The sequence below is a fragment of the Belonocnema kinseyi genome, chromosome 5 (genome assembly GCF_010883055.1).
Source record: "Belonocnema kinseyi isolate 2016_QV_RU_SX_M_011 chromosome 5, B_treatae_v1, whole genome shotgun sequence".
Lineage (NCBI taxonomy): Eukaryota > Metazoa > Arthropoda > Insecta > Hymenoptera > Cynipidae > Belonocnema > Belonocnema kinseyi.
In genome coordinates this window covers 95816005-95836304 of record NC_046661.1, presented here as the reverse complement: position 1 = coordinate 95836304, position 20300 = coordinate 95816005, and the positions used below count along the sequence as shown (strand labels likewise).

General features: G+C 25.5%; 1 protein-coding gene across 1 annotated transcript in view; it reads right to left on the bottom strand.

Moving 5' to 3' along the window:
* The window catches only part of LOC117173029 (neuroendocrine convertase 2), a 59814-nt gene extending 55259 nt beyond the window's left edge, over positions 1-4555 (bottom strand). Inside the window, exon 1 of the mRNA XM_033361387.1 lies at positions 4098-4555. Coding sequence (XP_033217278.1) covers positions 4098-4532 — 435 coding nt within the window. The 5' untranslated portion in view covers positions 4533-4555. The remainder of the gene's footprint in view (positions 1-4097) is intronic.
* Positions 4556-20300: the final 15745 nt, after the last annotated feature.

The window sequence follows — 20300 nt, the reverse complement described above, 5'->3', positions numbered from 1 at the left end:
AACATAACATAACATTTTTCTCAAATCATTATTGTCCATCTTCGTTTTTATTAAAAATGTGGCTAGAAATAGATTCAGTACGATGTAAAGACATATATAAAACCTTCCTCTCTGGTATTTTGTAGGTTAGGTTGCAATTTGAAAAAGAATTAATCTTATCTCATATAAGTGGATATTATATTGCTCAACAATTATAAAAAAACAGTGTGTATACAAACCTAGACATGTGTCAATCTGACTTCAACACAAAACTTTCCTGCAAACTTTAATATTCTTTTAGGTTTTCCCAATAATTTCTGTCTGCTGAGGATTACATCATACACTGTCACGATAGACTTCCTATTTTCAACCGAGACCGTCTGAGAGGGGTCCAACCAGACCGCTTCGATGAATCTTTGAAATTTTTGCATCGAGTCCGTCTAAGAGGGCTAAGACCAGCACCCTGTCAGACCGTCTTAAGTGGACGGTCTAGATTCGGTCTAGCCAGCCGATCTCTCTACATAAGACTGCCACGAAATTTTTCCACACGGGATAAAGTCCCCTTTTTTGTGAAAAATTCTCGTTTTTTGGGCTAACAAAAAAATAAAAACATTAATTTATTGATATTTCCTGCAGAATAATTCATAATTATTCATAAAAAAACTATAAAAAATACTTCGTCTTTAGAAAATGTAATAAACATGTTTGAAAATTCTTGTGATATCTGATAGGGCCAACTAATGACTGGTATAAATTTGAACTTATAGTATAAGATGTCAATTGAGTTTGTCGATAATCCATATTTGAGTTTTATTTTCTGTAATTAAGAAGTCAAATAAAAAAGTTTAGAAACTTTTAAGAGAAGGTAGATATATATTTAACGTAGTATATGTAAAGCCACCCTCGTTTACTTTTTCCGTGCGTCATACATTTTGATAACTTATCATAATAATTGGTTGAACCTAAAAATACTTCGTAATTGTTATTAAGTTTTAGGAAAGTCATTAAAGATGTAAATGGATCATAAAATATTTATCAAGAATAAAATAAAAAAATCGCTCGTGAATTTTTTATTTAACTTTCTGCTTTTTGTAATGATTTAAAAAAAGTAAAGAACCTACTGAAAGCAATATTCTTTTCTATTTTTCGAACATTTTTACAATATTTTAGAGGTAATTAAACATTTTGAGAAAATTACAATTTTCACCTTATTTTACTTTATTCTAATTTATTTTTAAAAGATTGATTTTAATCATAAAGTTGAATGTATTATCAAAATAATTGAATTTTTAACCTGAAAATACGAATTTTAGATAAAAGCCGCAAAACTTTATTTTTCAATCAAAGAGATGAATTTTTAACTAATCTGTTAAATCTTCAACCAAAACAAACCAATAATTTAAAATTAATTTTTAAACGAATACTTGAATTTTTTCCAAAAAAGATATATTTTGTACTAAAAATTGACAGCTGATATTTCAAACAAAAAATTTTTTATTTTAAATCAAAACCAGTTGAATTGGTAAAAAAAGGAGTTTTCTAAAAAATAGTTGAATCCTCACCAAAAACAGATTAATTTTTTACCAAAAAGATGCTTAAGCAAATTTTTTGTTAATAATTATAAATAAAAGAGATACATTTTCATTTTTCAACAAAAAGGATGAATTTTTATCTAATATGGTCAATCTTCAAATAAAAAATCAATTTTTGATCAAGTAAGGGTAGAATTTAAAAAAAAAGATGAATTTTCAAATAAAAATTTAATAGTTGATAATTTAAAACATAAATAAGTTTAATTCTAAATTAAAAATAGTTTAATTTACCCAAAAGAATATTTACTTCCCAAAAAATAGTTGAGCCCTCAACAAAAACTTAATAATTTTTAACTAAACATTTAAAAAAGATAACATTTTTTCCAAAAAAGATTAATTTTCATATCTACAACAAGATCTTTTTGACAAATTTTTAACAAAATTGTTGAATTTTAAACAAAAAATAATTATAAATAAAAGAAGTATATTTTCATTACTCAACAAAAGATACACATATTCAACTAATATGATGAATCTTCAAACAAAAAATAATAATTTGATACAGTAGTTAAACTTTAAACCAAATAGTTGATTTTTTAAACAAAAAATATAAATGTAAAAAGATACGAGTATAAACAAAATTGTTGAATCCTTAACCAAAACAAATTAATTTTGAATCAAAAAAGTTTAATTTTCTACCAAAAGAGATGAATTTTTAGCCCAAAAAGACGAATTTTCAACAAAAGAGGTATATTTTCATTTTTCAGCCAAAATATAAATTCTGATAGTTGATATTTCAAACAAAAACAATATTAATTTTAAATTAAAAATAGTTGAATTTATCAAAAAAATAAAACTTAATCATTTTTAACCAAAAATTTAAAAAAGATAACATTTTTACCAAGAGAGATCAATTTTTAAACCTGAAGGAGGATCTTTTTTATCAAAATGTTTGAATTTTAAATCAAAAAAGATTTTTCAGTCAAGAAACAAAATTTGAAAAAAAAATTGTTGAATTTTTAACCCAAAAATAATTATAATCAAAAGAGGTATGTCAAATTTAAATCAGTTCAATCTATGCAAAAATAAGAAAATAAAATAGTTGAATCTTTAAGCAAAATATATTAATTTTTAATAAGAAAATTTTGATTTTCTATCAAAAACGATTGATTGTTCGCCCAAAAACACGAATTTTTGTCAAAACAGCTGATATTATATATACTTTCAAATTTTAATAGTGGTTCAATTTGCTGATGGGAATGTATTTTTACAGTAAAATAAAATAATTTAAAAAGTATAATATTTTGTAAAAATGGCTACCTATTTACTTGTGAAATGATGTAAAAGTGATCTAATTCGAGCAGAAACTTGTACTTTTCCATATTTTAAAATTTTTTACAATTTATTGCAGAATATTAACATAAAAGTCTCCTGAAAAGTACAATTTTTTACTAAAATGCCACTTCTACAGAATTTTGTAAGAAATTAAAACTCGCTAACTTTGAAATGAAGTGTTAAATATTTTAAATAATTAATTATTTAGTCATTTTTAACTCTTCATTATTAAATTTACCAATTTCCAACTCTTTAATTTCCAAACATGTTTTTTTATGCATTATTAAATTATTAAATATCTTAAGTGCATTATTTAATATTATAAATCTTATATTTCAAAAATCGGTTGATAGACGAAGCCATATGGATTCACAGTTTGCGCACTGATTGTGAGATAAAATTATTATCATTAATGATATATTTTTGCTTTAAAAACTGCGGATAATAAATCTCCCCTGTTGGAAATGTATTTCTACAATAAAATACAATAAAGTAAAATAATATCAAATAGCAATTATTTTTTTAATTTCTAATTATTTCTAAAATTTTGAAGAAGTGTTCTAACAATAGAAAAAACTTGTACTTTCTAGTGGAAATATTTCTATAATTTTTTATTGCTTCTTAAAAAAAATGGTCGAAAATATAAAAATAATTCGATTACAAGGTTTTGCTATATCTCGAAAACACTTTTCAAAAATTTCAAACAATCACCATTTTCACACTGCTGTATTTTACTATATTTTATTGTAAAAATAAATTTCCACGAGTTCTAAAATGGATGAGAACAAAACACATATTGTCGCATTCACCTTGGACTGACATTGAGAAAATCTATCTCAAAACTGATTGGCACACAGTATCAAAGGCCATTCATTAATTGCAATCAAATCATAAATGTAAAAAGAAAACTCTCAAAACCCGAATCAGCGAAATTCCGTAGATTAATCAGCTGTGAATTCACCACTTTCAATCAGCTTGTACACACTGTTGAATCAGTGAAATTTCCTTGTGAAACATCCAAATTTCTCTGATTACATACACTAACTTGAATCAGTACGATTTAGATTTACAGAAAATGCATAAAAATAAGGGTCCTTAACCGACCGGCCATTGTCATCATTCCCGACGTCATCGACCCACGAATCACCTGCTGCGTAAAAACACATCCCACAAAATTTTTCCCAACAAAAAAAATGCATCACAAAAAAAGTTGACAGTACAGAATGCTTAATTGATGAATGTGAGACTCACCGGTCCCAGATTGACGAAACCGTTTCGGGATGCAACCAAATCAGCTACATGTCGATCGGCCGGTTCGCGCATCTTTACCAAAAAACTGTTGGTGAAGACCTCGGCCTTGATTTGGTCACAAAAAGCAGCGATGACCAGGAAAAGGCCGAGGAGACAAACGGGCCGCCGATGGGCCATCGTTATTGATGAAAATGGGTGGAAGCTGCTGTAATCGGCATCGATAGGGCGGCACGGAAAACTGCTGAAGAGATCCCTTGATCTTACGGATCTTCTGAGGCAGCTGGATTTTTGGATAATACAACTGCTGATGTTGGCAGCAGTACCGAAGGTCTTATTGGTGGTGTAATAATCAATGGCACGGTTGTTGCTCGAGGCGCGATCAGTTTTGTTGTATGGGGTTCGCGTTATCGCAGAAAGAACACGTGCTTTACCCATGCTCGCCCGAAATCGACTGCGACGTGCGAGCATCACACGCTAACGCAAACCCAATGCGCTGCAAGTCTCACCAAACCTCAAGATCGAAGGCCTCCCCCGAGAAATAAGGGTTGTCTTTTTCGCTCAGGCGCCCCAATGACGAGTGGCCTTTTCTCGCGTTGCGCACCAGCCGTTTAAAAGACTGCAACACAGAGCCGTAACTAGGGTGGTTCCGACGGTGCTAGAGGCTCATTTAACAAAGTTGGAATTATTTTTGTTTCAGAATCTTCATGCTATACTCTCCAATCTGGGGTTAGCAGTCTGAACTCACAATCTGGGGTTAGCAGTCTAACTCTCCAATCTGGGGTTAGCAGTCTGAACTCTCAAATCTGAGGTTAGCAGTCTAAACTCTCCAATATGGGGTTAGCGATCTGAACTTTCCAATTTTGTTTTGTGCTGGCCGCAGCGCCAGGTACGCGTAGCGGCGTTAGGTGCCAACGCAAAACGAGATGGAGGGTTTAGACTGCTAACCCCAGAGGAGGTACTGATTTTAGAGTGGGAGAAGCTCTAAAAATAATTATTTTATTATTCATAGAAATTTTTCTTTATATTTACCATGTTCCGGCTCCACTTCTCTAAGATTTACAACTTTTTAGGATCAACAGAAAATGTTTCACAAAACGTTGCATTTTCAACAAAATCCCAGAATTTTCGAGAAATAGTTGAATATTCATCTGAAAAATTAGTAAGAGTAGGTGCCGCATGATTACAAAAAAAGGTTTTGTAGCTTATTAAGGCGTCAATTAAGTAATTTAAACCTTCTCCTACCATACTTTCCTTCCCCTACTCTTCCTGATTTCCCCTACTACTCCTCTCCTACCATAATTTCTCTCTTCCTGACTCTATTATCCCTCGCCTCACTTTCTTCTTCCACCACTTCTCCCTCCTCTACATTCCCTCAAATTCGTTACTTGTTTGTTACTGTCGCATTCCCCCGCCCTTCTAAAAATCCCCACCCCTCCGCTAATCAGCCGCACTACACTTCTAACCCTCCCCGTTTCCTCCCACTCTTCCCATCTTTATCTCTATCACCACTTCCACATTTCTCGTACTTACCCTCCCGTCTTTCCCCTCATTACCCTATTTATCCCTCATTTTCCTTCACTTCCCCTCACTACCCCCGCCCCGTTTCCCTGCTTTGCATCCACTAACTTAACCTCATTCACCCTATTTACCTCACTTCTCCTATTTATCCTCTAACCCCTACTTGACAAACGGTAACCCGAACGAAACTATAAAGACCCGGGACTGCAAAACCCTAAAAAGATAAATTTTCAACAAGATTTTCATATTTGTAATAAAAAAAGATCAGATTTCAACCAAAAATTGGATAGTTAAATTATTAGTATAACCCATAAATTTCAAAAAGAGAAAAAAAGGAATTTTCAACATAATTGTTAAACTTGCAACCAAAAAGATAAAGTTTTAACAAAAATGTGAATCATAAAAAAAGATTTTAAAGAAAAAAGTTCAAATTTCAAATGTATAGATACATTTTAAACCAAAAAGATGCCTTTTTAAGCAAGAGTATTAATTTTCTATCCAAAACGATCAATTTTCAACCAAATAAATGAATTTTTAACAAAAAAAATTGTTTTTCACTGAACAAATATCTATTTTTAACCAAATAGTGGAATTTTGCACCAAAATAATGAATTTTTCATTAAAATTATAAATTTTCAGTAAAAAAAAAAAACAATTTTCTACAAAAAAAATTGAACTGTTTGCCAATTATTTTCATTTTAACCAATAAGATTGATTTTCAACCAATAAAATTAATTTTGTACTCAAAAAACGAATTTTTAACCAAATTAATTAATTTTCAACAAAATAGTTCGATTTTCATCGAAAAGATAAGTTTTCATCCAAGTAATTAGATGTTTAACTAAAAAAAATACCAGCAAAAAAGTTGAATGCTCGACCAAAAAGATTATAAATTAACCAAACAGTTGCATTGTTTAAAAAAAAGAAACTTCTGCTAAAAGAGATTCATTTTGAAACCGTAAAAAGAGAGAGAAAAAATGTAAACAAAATTTTGAATTTTTTAGCCAAAAGAAGGAAGTTTTTAAAAAACAATGTGGATTTCAACAAAAAAGTTAATTTTTAACCAAAAAGATAAAAATGCCACCAAAATTTGAATTCATAAGCAAAATTATGAATCTTGAACTTGAATAGTTAGATTTTTATTTACAAAAATTAACTTTCTGCCAAATAAGAGAATTTTCAACAAATATTAAAATTTGCCACCAAAAAGATGAATTTTGAATTAAATTTATGAATCTTGAACCACAAAAAAATAAATGTTTAACAAAATAATTTAACTTTTAACCATTTATTTTAATATTCAATCAAAAAGATTGATTTTAAACAAATAAAAGTAATTTTAAACAAAATAGTTTACTTTTCATCAAACCATTATACATGTTCAAATAAATAATTGAATTTTCAAGTAAAAAAATAATTAATTTTCAACAAAAGAGTTGCATGCTCAACCAACAAATATTATAAAACAACCAAGCAATTGCATTTTGCACAAAAAATTTAATTTCTATTAAATGAGAATAACTTTTCAACCAAAAGAAAGGAAAAAAATTCAAAGAAATTAGTTAATTTTCAGCCAAAAAAAAACGAATTTTTAAAAAACAGTAGGAAATTTCACAACAATGTTAACTTTCAACCAAATAGTTCAATTTTTATAGTTGAATGTTGAAATAAACAAAATACTTTCTATAACAAAATTGTTGAAATTTTAACAACAAAATCATATTTTCAACCAAATAATAAAATTTTTATCTAAAAAAGATAAATTCTTAACCAGGAATATCATAGAAGACTTTTTGACCAAAAAGAATAGACTTTAAACCATACAGGACAGGTAGTTGGATTTTCAAAAAAAGTGATGAATTTTCAACTAATATAATAAATTTATGACTATAATACGTAAATTTTCAGTTAAAAAAGATAATAATTTTTAACAAACAAACAAAAAAAATGACGAATATTTAACGCCATAAAATTTTCTTTTCTAAAAGTGTGTCTAAGATATTCCTTGTTCTATCACTTCTGTAATTTTGAATTTTATATGGCGGAAGAAAAGTTCCAATTCTCCTTCCGCTTTAAATATTTTTAATCTTTGTCGAAACTTAATAATTTTTCGTAAAGAAAACAAACGTAGGAAATTTCTTCGAAAGCTCAGTTTTCAAAGTTCAGTTCGCTTCTTAATTCATAATTCATAACATTTACTTTATCTTGAGGATCGGATCATTGTGATGTGGATTTTCTGATCAAATAAAAAAACCTAAATTTATACATATCAAAATGTTACATATAATTTTAATCCACTTTCTGGATCAAATCGATCAACTATTCGCAACAGTCGCAAAAAAGTCTAGTTACGGTTCTGCTGCAACACACCTGTGAGCAATGCTACTCACAGTTTTCTCATAACAGCTCTGAAACTCGCAAAAGAGGTCCAAATGGATCGTAAACTTTCATATGTGGTGTAATTGGGGCAACTTTTGGTGATATGAAAATATAGAGGGTCCGATGACGATAGGAAAATTCTTGAGGGAAGAAAAGTGTTTCTATGTTTCTATGCTTGGGGCGCGCATTCATGCATGCTCTCAAACGCAAATTGGCGATGGTTTTTCCATTTCTTGATGAAATCGATCGGGCTTTTTTGCATTTGTTGATGGCCTTTTTTCGGGAGAGGATGGATTATGTGTAATGATGAGACAGGTTCATGCGGGCTGGTGACTCACGTGGTAACAGCGTCGTTATCTTGCGTCGACGCATGACGTCACGCGGCCTATTGATTCGACGAACGATATAGGCGCCAACGGCTATTGTAATGGGCTCATACACGAAGAGAGATTGAGCAGATTGCATAACCTTCTAAAGTGTAGGAGTTCATAAATTACAAGGTTCTATTGTTTATTCTTCAGGTTCTTTCGTCTTATCAGTATGCTGGGGTTTATTATTGATTCCAATGTTGCAGCTTTTGCTTGGATGAAATTGGGGATGGATGAAAGTTTATTGTTTAAAGTATGAACTTTTTTTATGAAACTAGAAATAATTGTGTAATTACACTTTCTTTAGAAAAAAAATCGGTTTATTTTCCAGCATTTTGTTATGGATTATACGAAAAATTGCATCTGATTTTAGAACGCTGTATATGATTTACAGAAGTTTTCTTATTATAACAAGAAAATTCCAGTAAATTTAGTATGAATGCCATTTTTTTTGACTTACTCACAATTTTTGAAAATTGGCAGATTTTTTTTTCATTGCCAAACTATGAGTCCAGGCATTTAATAATTTGACAGCAATTATTTCCAAAATATAGAATTTTCTTATCCAAATATATGATTTTCCACAAAAAAGTTGAATTTTTAACTAAACGCTGGAATTTTATATGCAGAAAAATGAGTTTTCAACCAAATAGTCGAATTTTGACGAAAATATGCCAATTTTCCCCTGGGAAGATGAATTTTCCACCAAGCATTTTAAACCTGAAAATATTTCAAATAAAAGACAAATTTCATGTAAAACAGTTGCACTTTCAAACCGAAAACGTAAATTTTCAACAAAAAAGTTCATTTTTAACGAAATAGTTGCTGTTTTAATAAAAAAAAATAGGAAATTTTAATAAAAAAGATTACCTTTCTACCAATTAAGATACATTTTTAACTGAAAGAAAATCAATTTTCTACAAAAAATGGAAAAGCACACTTGCGGTAAAAAAAAAACTTCATAGAAAAAACAGAAGATAAACTTTACATCGATTTCCGATGAAAGATTCTCTGCATCAAAAATACAGGATAAACTTTTACCAGATATTGGATAAACTTTCTTTTTTTTCCTTGACAACACATGTGTATTGAAAAACGCGAAGGTCTAAATAAAACTTTATACCTCTAAGAAAATGGTAACCAAATAGTTCAAATTTCACATTTTTAGTTTAAATAATTAATTTTTTATACCAAAAAAAGTTTTCAAGAAAGTAGTTAAGCCTTCAACCAAAGAGATTAGGATTCAACAAAATAGTTTAATTTTCAACCAAAGTGATGAATTTCAAACTAAAATAATGAATCTTCAACTAGAATAGTTGAATTTTAAATTAAAAAGGTGAATCTTCAAACAAAAAAATGAATTTTCTTCAGCTATAACATTTTAGAAAAAGGAAAATATTTCGAATAAAATTTTAAAAAATTGAATTTGTATACTTACCTGATAAAAGCGTTTAATATGAGATATTTCGAAATTTAAAATGTTTTAAATTAAATAAATAATAATAGTACATTTTTTAATTTTAATCATTTTAATTTTGAAACTAAATTGAATATTTCAAAGTAAGAACTTCTGAAATTCTAGAATTTAAGATTTTTATTACATAAAAAAATGTATGATTTAACATTAAAACTGATTAGACCAATTTTTCTAAAATAAAAAAAATTGCATTTGCAAAATTTCTAAAAGGGAAAAATTAAGAATTTAACGTTAAACTTGAAAATTTAGAACTCTAAAATTGCTGCTATTCAAATTTACTAAAATTATTGAATTAATGAGTTATTAATTTCACATAGCTTAATTTTTATTTTAAACAACACAATTTTTAATTTTTTAATTTAAAATCGTTTGATTTTTAACACTTCCTTTGGAATTGTTATTCATTCATGAAATTTCCCAATGAAATATATATATTTTTTTTAATGATTTTTAAAATCTTTAACTAAAACTCGGATAATTTGAGGATATATTGAAATTTATAAATTAGAAAAAAAAGAATTTTAAGCTTTTAATTAGAAATTGCTTTATATTTCAATCGAAAATTATTAAATTTCAAAATTACTATCAAGGCTTTTAATATGGAATTTTGAAAGATTGAGTTTAAAGCTACGAAATTGAAAATAAAATTATTTAATACGTTTTATCTTCTCAAAACCATAATATCAAAAAATAAAATTCATCATTTTAGTTAAAAAATCTTTTATCTTTTTGTTCAAAATTTAATCGTTTTCTTAAAATTTGCTTAAAATTACTTTTTTAACTGAAAATGTAACTATTTTTGTTAAAAAATTTCTCTTTTAATTGAAAACTGAACTATTTCGTAGAAATTTTTTTTTCTAGTTGAAAAGTCAAGCATTTGGTTGAAAATTCATGTCTTTTTTTGAATTTTTTGATCGATTGATTTTTTTTAGTCGAAAATGCAACTATTTGTTCTGGATTTTCATAATAGTCTTAACATCAAATAAACATTGATAGATGGCGCCTAAGTAGTACAAGTAACTGTTTAGTCAGCCACTTATTTAATTGCAAGGCAGAGTTTAAAATTTACTTATTGCATTATTTTCTATTAATAATGTAGATTTATCCACCACCCCTCGCCTCTATAAAAATAATGTTTTAAGTCACCTTACTGTAAACCTTAAAATAAAAAAAGAAGTATTAACGAAACGTCAAGTTCTTGTATCTATTTTTGTTCAACTTTTTTTCCAATTATAATCATTTTTGGTAAAGATAAGCAGTATTTTCTTTTAAATAATTAAAGCTAGTAATATCTTAATAAGACACTTTTAATAATAGTGATTTTTAAAATGCAAAGCAAACCTCAATCATTTTTATCTAAACGTTAATTCTAAAATTGAAGGATTTAATAAAGAAATATCAAGAATTCAAAGAGGTTCGAAATGAATTCAAATAATTTTCAGGTGAATTAAAAAATTTCACTGAAAAATCGAAGGGATTCAAATAATTCAAAAGAATTTTAAAAAATTAAAAATGAATTAAAACTATTTAAAGGAATTCAAATAGTTCAAAAGAACGCACAGAATTAAAAACAACACCAAATATTTAAATAACTCAGAAAAACTAAAAGGAATTCAATAAGCGTTAAGGAAATTCTTAAAACTTCAAATGGATTCAAATAATTCAAAGAAATTTAAAGGATTTTAATCATCTTTAAAAAAATTCAAAAGTCTTTGAGGGAATTCGAAAATTTTCACAGCATTTAAAAAATTCAAATAATTCAAGTAGGTGAAAAGAATTCAAAGGAATTCAAAGGATTTAAATTTAAAATAGTAAAACAAATTAGTTGAAATAACTCAAGAAAAACGCAAAGAAATACAAAAAAAGAAATAATTCAAGTGAATTCAAAGGGTTTTAATAATCGTTAAGGAAATTCAAAAGAACTCAAAGGAACTCAAGAATCTTTTAGGAAATTCTAAATACTGAAAACAAATTAAAAGAATTAATAGGAATTCAAAAGAATACAAAAAAAGAACAAAGAATTGAAAGAATTGAAAGAGATCAAAACAATTCGAAATCATTTGAAAGAGTTATACTTATCTTTAAGGATATTCAAAAGACTTCAAAGGAATTGAAAGAATTCAAAGGAATTTAAAAAGCTTAAAATCCTGCAAAAAAATTTTTGTTTCACTGACAAATCAGAAAAACTTTGAAGTCCAAAATTCGATAACATGAGTCATCATAAAAAATTCTTTTTTTATAGCTTCCGACGTGGTAGCAAAGAATAATAATGCTTTGAAGAAGATAAAGCCAAAAAATATTTTTTTTTACAGTCGCCTACTTTTAATCCAATACAACCTTAAAATCCTTAATCTTTAATGGTTTGAAAAAAATTGTACAGGGTTTGAGAATTGTAAATATTTTTTTCAATTCAAAAATTCAATAATATGGGAGCTAAAAATAAAGCAAGCCTCTACATTTATAATAGAGAATAAGTGGTTTTTCTTGAAAAATTAATTTATACAGCTTTTCCAAATAAATAATTTGTTATCTCTTTTTAATCTGTTTAATTTTATCGAATCTATCAAATCTCTCTTAAAACTTAAATTTTCAGTTAAAAAAAATCAATTTTCCAACTAAAAAATACAAATTTCCAACCAAAGAGACGAATTTTCAATGAATTTTTAAAAAAGTAGTTCAACTTTCAACCGAGTAGTTGAATTTTAAATCAAAAACGATAAACCTAACAAAATTATTGAATTTTCAACTAAACGATAAATTGATTAAGCAAACCAAATTTAATCAAGAACGGAATAATTAAATTTTTATTTAAAAACCTTCATTTCCAATTAAAAAATAGGAGTTTTCAACCAAAGAGATGAATTTGTAACATTTTCAACAAAAAACATGAAAGTTAAATTTGAAGCAAAAAAATAAGAATTTTCAAATAAAGAGATGAATTCTGTACAAAATAGATTATTTTTTGACTGAAAGGATTAATTTCCTATAAAAAATAACTTAGTGTCTTTCAGCCAAATAATAAAGTTATTTAAAAAAACACACATTTTTTCGCGAAAAATTGCATATTTACATTTTCAGTAAAAAAATTAATTTTCAACAACAATAAAAAAACTATTTGTCAGCCAATGAAGAGATGAAATGGCTACTGGAGCAATGAATCTTCAACAACAAAAAATAATAATTTTCCAAAAAGAGATGAATTTTTAACTAAAATTATCGATTATCAACAAAGTACTTCAGCTTACAAACGTGTAGTTGAATTTTAAACAAAAAGTATAAACCTTTAACAAAATTCTTGAATTTTCAAGAAAATATCTAGAAGTTAACAAAAATATTATCAATCAAAAATGTAATAGTAAAATTTTAAGTTAAAAAATACGAATTTTTAACCAAAGAGATGAATCCTCTACAAAAAAGATTAATTTTTAAAGGAAAGGACTAATTTTCTATAAAAAAAGAACATTCTTAAAAAATGCGTGCATTTTCATCCAAATAGTTTACTTGTCATTTAAAAAACATTAAGGTTCAACGAAGAATGGAATAATTCAATGTTTAGTTGTGAACAGTAATTTTCAACAAAAAATAAAAAGTTCCAACTGAAATGATGAATCTTCAACCAAAATACAAATTTAAAAAAAAAGTTTAACTTTCAACTAATTAGTTAAATTTTAAACTAAAAACGTTAAATCTTTAAAAAAATTCTTGAATTATCAAAAAATAGTTCAATTTTCAAACAAAACAAAAATTTCATCTTAAAATGGAATACTTCAATTTTCAGTTTAAAAAAATAATATTAAAGAAAAAAATTAGAATTTTCAACTGAAATCATGAATCTTCAACCAAAAAAATAAATTTAAAACATATAGTTAAACTTTCAACCAAAGCGTATTTAATTTCAAACAAACAGTTGTATTTTTAACCGAAAAAGATGAATTTTCTTCTTAATTATGTTAATTCTTCTTAATTAATATCATGAAAAAAGACGAGTTTTCAACCAAATACCTGAATTTTCAACCAAAAATGGAATAGGTAAAGTTTCATATAAAAAAATTAATTTTCAAAAAGAAATACGAATTGTCATCCAACGAAGAGATGAATTTTCAATTACGATTATTAATATTCAATTATTTAACAGAAGAAATGAATTTTGAACTAAAAGTTGAATCATCAACAAGAAAGAACAATTTTTAACCAAAATTTTCTACCAAAAAATACGAGGTTTCAAACAAATGTATGAATGTTCAACTAAAAAAGATCAATTTTCAAGTAAAAATGCAATAGTTAAATTCAGCGTGACAGTTTTAATCAAAGAAAAAATGTAAATGAAAGCACTCAAAGTTAAACTCTTGAATTTTAAACTTTGAAAATTGAAGTTTAAAAGTTGCTGCATTCAGAAAAGTTGTATTTAAATGCTCAATACTTTATACTTATAAAATAAAAGCTACTAACACTTTTCAACTGAACAATTTGAAATTAAATGTAGTTAAACTAACAAATTTCGAATTTGAAACTTTTATAAATTTTACAATTTAAAGATTCAGATTCAGTTGTAAAATATAAATCCACGTTATCATTTTCAATGCTCTAAATTGAAGAATCAATCAATGAATTTAAACATGTTCAAAGTTATAAAATTTAAAAAAAATTTTAATTCTTATTACAGCTCGGAATTAATTAAAAATTGAAAATTCCTGTTTAAATAGGAAATTTTCATTCCTTTAGAAAAATTCCTTGTTCAAACCCAGAATTTTTATTCTTTTCGAAAATTCTCCATTTCAACTAATTTTAAAAATTAGAATTTTTCTGTAAATTTCCCTGTTCAAATTCATAATTTTAATTTTTTTTCGAAAATATCCCGTTTGAACTTAGAATTAGAATTCATTCTTTTGAAAAATTCCCTGTTCCAGCTCACAATTTATTTAAATTTTTAAAATCCCTGTTCCAAGAAAAACTATAATTCTTTTGGATAAATACCAGTTTCAACTCAGAAGTGTTAGAAATTTGAAAATTCCCTACTTCAACTCAGAATTAAAATTCTTTGGAAGAAGATCCTGTTCCAATTCAGAATTTTTTTTCCATTTCGAAAATTGTCGAGACTAGCTCCTAAATATTTAAAATTTGAAAATTCCCGGTTAGCAGTCAGAATTATTATTCTGGTTAAATTCCAGCTCCAGCAATAAATTGGTAAAAAATTGAAAATTCCCTGTTCAAATTAAAAGTTAAATTATTTTTATTTGAAAAAGTTTGAAAATCCTTAAATGCTTCGAAACTTTATTCCAAAATATTGAAACATCTACATGTTGTTTTACATTTTTTTTAAATATATATTTTTTTTAATTCTGCCAAATTTAAGAAATTTTCTCAAAATCTTCCAAATACATTTTTAACAATTTTGTAAATCTTTTTAAACATTTTCTTAAAATTATTTTATTAAAATGAAAAATGATTTTTAATTTTCCTAGGAAATGGTTTTTTTTCTTCTGAAGCCTGTCAAAATTCTTAAAAAGCTTCTACATTTTTTGTTCTAAATCTTCTAAAATCTCTATTTTGTTTTTAATTAGGCCGTGAACTATTTGCACGAAAATTTCGGTACGAATACCTGGATTTTTTGGTATATGTAGAAACTTCGTTTAAATTATTTCAAATAGAACAAATAAAATTGTAATTTTCCAAGTTTAATTTTCTGTTTATTTTTGAACTATTGATTCATAATTACTGATTTTACATGACAATTTTGAAGTACAATTCAATTTAAGAAATCATTAATTAATTTATATTCACAGTTGATCAACTAAAAATGTTCTTTTGATCAAAAACGTTCGATTTTAAAAGCTTCTACATTTTAATTGTTTAAGTCTTTAAAACTGCATTTTAAAATTCTGTAAATTGAAATGTATGCTTAAAAAATAAAAATCTACAATGAAAATTTTTTAAAGCAAAAGATTTTCGAATTACGCATTCTAAACTGATAATATCATAATTGAAAAAGATAAAAATTAAACTAATTATTGAAAAACGGTTATAATCAAAGTTGGAAGGATTTTTTTTCTACAAATTTATAAAATTCCCGGTAAAAAAATTAATTCACGGTCATTTCCCGGGGTTTTCTGGTCTCATAAAATTCCCGGTTTCCCTGTCCAGCGACCACCCTGTAAATTTTTAGATAAGGAAAATCATTTTTATTAAAAAATACATATTTTCATGAAAATCGACGAATTTTCAACTGATACAATTAATCTTTAACAAACAAACAAATGAATTTTGAACAAAGTAGTCCTTAAATCAAACAAGAAACTGAATTATAACTATAATGGTGAATTATAAAAAAGGTAATACTTGTTACTTCAATTAAAAAAGATAAAAATTTAAAATAAAAAACAGTTGAATCATACCTTTAAGACCACATGAGCGTAACCATAATTTTTTTTACATTTTTTTAAGACACAACTTACGTTAACACGAAATGCAATATCGAGTTGGAGATTTAGGAAATTAAATAAGAAGCTCTAAAAAACGTTTGTCTGGTCATAAATTCTTACAATTATAAAAAAAGTTTTGTGTTTTAACCATTTTTTGGGCTTTTTTTATAATTATAAAACAAAAATGTTTATCGGAAATTTTTATAATAAAAAATACAACAAATATATAAAAATTGTGTATCATAAAAAGTGTTATCAAAAAAAAACTTTAGTTATAAATTTTTAAAATCTATAAATAAAATTGCAGTTTCATCTCTAAAAATCAACTAACTTATTTGCTAAGGGATCGTCCACATATTACGTAAGATGTTTTCTTTTGTTTATATCGTTGTGTCCTTCTCAACTTCACAGCAATTTTATGCTCGTCTTTATTCAAACAAAAGAAAAACGTCTTACGTAATTTGTGGACGATCCCTAATGAAAAAAAAGAATGCTTACCAGTTTTTTTTTATCTTGTCAGCACTACAAATTTTGGAACACTCTGTAAGTCTAAATTCGCGTCTAAAGTAAAATTCTGCAGACGAAGGTAGCTCAAATAAAAGTATAATAAAAACATTATAAATTTAGATTTTCCTCTCTCCTTCAATTATTGTATCTTTTTCCCCTCACAGTTTCAAAACACTTCCGACATCATTGGTTGGGTTTTGTTACGTACATACCTCACAAGTGAAAATTGAGGAATTAAGTGCTACATTTCACTACAAAACCATTTTTTATTTTGTATGAAATAAATAAGAAAAATTAATTTTCAACTTACTAACAAGTAGTTGAATTTTAAGCCGAAAAAGATGAATCCTTAAGAAAATTGTAAAATTTTCAACTAAAATGATTAATCTTCAAATAAATAAAAAACAAATTTTTATAAAAGTAGTCCACCTTTCAAAAAAGTATGAATCTTTCACAAAATTGTTAAATTTTCAACCAAGTAATAAATTTAATAAACTAAAAAAAAAATCACTTAAAAATGGAATAGTTACATTTTCTTTTGAAAAAGTTAACTTTTAACTAAAATAGTTCAATTTTCAAACAAAAAATTTCAAACAAAAGTGGAATAGTTACATTTTCAGTCAGCAACTTTATTTTTATCTCAATAATCGAATTTTCAACATTTCCACAAAAATGCATAAATCTCAAACTAAATATTTGAATTTAAAAAAATACAGTTGAATTTTAGATTTAAAAAAATACGCTTAAAAAAAGGAATTGTTAATTTTTTAGTTTAAAAAATTAATTTTTCGTGGAAAAAAAAAGTTTTCAACCAAAAATTATGAATATTTAGCTCAAATGATGAATCTTCAAACTAGAATAGGTGAATTTAAACTAACAAAGATAAATTTTCAGCAAAAAATTGAATAGACCAATTTTCAGTTAAAGAAATTAATTTTCAATCAAAATTATGAATGTTTCGCTCAAAAATATTTGAATTTTCAACCAAAAAGATGAATTTTCAATTCATTTACATTATATAAATAATAATAATAATGAAATCAGTTATTAAATTAATTATTAAAGTGTAATCAGGAAAATTCATCAATCATTCTATTAATGGAGGAGAAGAATCTTGAAAATTTAAATTCAATCAGTATTTATTATAAATAATTAAAATATTACTTATCTAATTAACTCATTAATTCTTATAAAAAATACGAATTTCAACAAAAAACATGATTTTTTAACTAAAAAGATCAATTTAAAGAAGAATAATGTTTAAAAAACTTGTTCAACTTTCAAACAAAACGATTAATTTTTACCTTATTTGATGAAATTTCAATTGGAATAGTTCAATTTTAAACAAGAAAGATGAATTTTCAATTAAAAGGATGAATATTTTAATTAGAATAAATTCAGTTTCAACAAAAAAGAGAATTTTCAACACAAATGATAAATGTTCAACAATAACAATATTAATTTTCAAGAAAAAAGTTTAACTTTCAAGCAAGTTTATATTTATTTAATTTAATCATTAATTGGAATAGGTGAATTTAAACCTGAACTCAAATTACGAATTTTCTACTGGAATATATAATTCAATTTTTAATCACACAGATGAATTTTCAACAAAGAAGATTAGATCTATGAAAAATAACAAATTACCGACGAAAAAGACTATATTTAAACCAAAATCTAAAAAGTTAAATTTTTAGTTTAAAAAATTCATGCTACATTTTACATAAAGTAATTGAAGTTTCAACTGGAATAGTGGGATTTTAAACCAAAAAGATGAATTTTTAACTAAAATTATAAATCTTTCAACTGAAATAATTGAATTTTCAATCAAAAAGATTAATTTTCAACCAAAATAATAAATTTTCAACTAAAGTTGTGAATATCTAACTGGAATAATTTAAGTTTTAACCCAAAATGGAATAGTTCAATTATCAGTTTAAAAAAATTATATTTCAACGAAAAAGATGAATTTTCAACTAAAATGGTGAACCTTCCGACAAAAAAAAAATTATTTTTATCACGAGTTTAACTTTCAACCAAGTAATTAAATTTTCATTTAAAAAAATGGAATTCTGAAGGAAAAATCTAGTAGTTTCAACTTGAACCAAAAATATTACCATTTGTAATTTTTTTTAAACAGTTGTATTTAAACAAAAAGACAAAAATTTCAAACAAAAAAGATTAATTTTCTACAAAAAAATAAATAATTTTAAAAATCATAAATGAATTTTCAACTGAAAACGTTCAATTATCAACCAAAAATATAAAGTTTAATTTTCTTTGAAAAAAAATTAATTTCAAAGAAAAAAATGAATTATCAACAAAATAGCTCATTTTTTAACCAAAGAGATAAATTTGCAATTTAAATGATGAATCCTAAACTAAAAAGAATTGATTTTAACACGAGAGTTTAATTCTCAACAAAGTTATTACAATATTTAACCTGAAAGATGATTTTTTAACTAAAGTTGTGAATATTTTAATTTTTAACCAAAAATAGGATAGTTAGATTTTCAGTTTAAAAAAATGAAGTTTTAACCAAATTGATAAATTTTCAACTACAGTGTTAAATATTAAATTAGAATAGTTGAATCTTAAACCAAAAAAAAACATGAATTTTCAGGTAAAATTATGAAACTACAGCAAAAAAAAATTTTTTATCAAAGGAGTTGAACTTTTCACCAATTAATTAAATTTTCATTTCAAAAAAATTGAATTTTTAAGGGAAAATCTAGTAGTTTCATCTTGAACCAAAAATATTAACATTTTTAATTAAAAAAATAACAGATGTATTTAAAGAAACAAAAATTTCAAATAAAAAAGATTAATTTTCTACAAAAAAAAAAATAAATGATTTTAAACAAGATAAATGAATTTTTAAACAGATTCTTTATTTTTTAACTAAAAACGATAAATTTCGAACAAAAAAATATAAAGTTAAATTTTCTGAGAAAAAAAATGTATTTTAAAGCAAAAAACGAATTATCAACAAAATAGCCCCTTTTTTAAACCAAAGAGATAAATTTGCAATTCAAATGATGAATCCTAAACTAAAAAAAATTATTTTTAACAAAAGAGTTTAATTTTCAACAAAGTTATTAAATTTTTAACCAAAAAGAGAAATTTTCAATTAAGGTTGTGAATATTTAACTGAAATACTTTAATTTTTAACCGAAAATAGAATAGTTCAATTTTCAGTTTAAAAAAATTATTTTTTAACCAAATTGATGAATATTCAACTACAATGCTAAATATTAAATTGGAATAGTTGAATCTTGAACAAAAAAAAAAAAGAATTTTCTTGTAAAATGATGAAACTTCAACAAAAAAATCCATTTTTATTAAAAGATTTGAACTTTTCAACAATTAATTAAATTTTCATCACAAGAAAATTGAATTTTGAAGGAAATATCTAGTAGTTTCAACTTAACCAAAAATATTAAAATTTTTAATAAAAAAACAGTTTTATTTAAACAAACAAAAATTTTAAATAAAATTAAAATATTAAAAAATATTCTTTAATTTTCAACTGAAA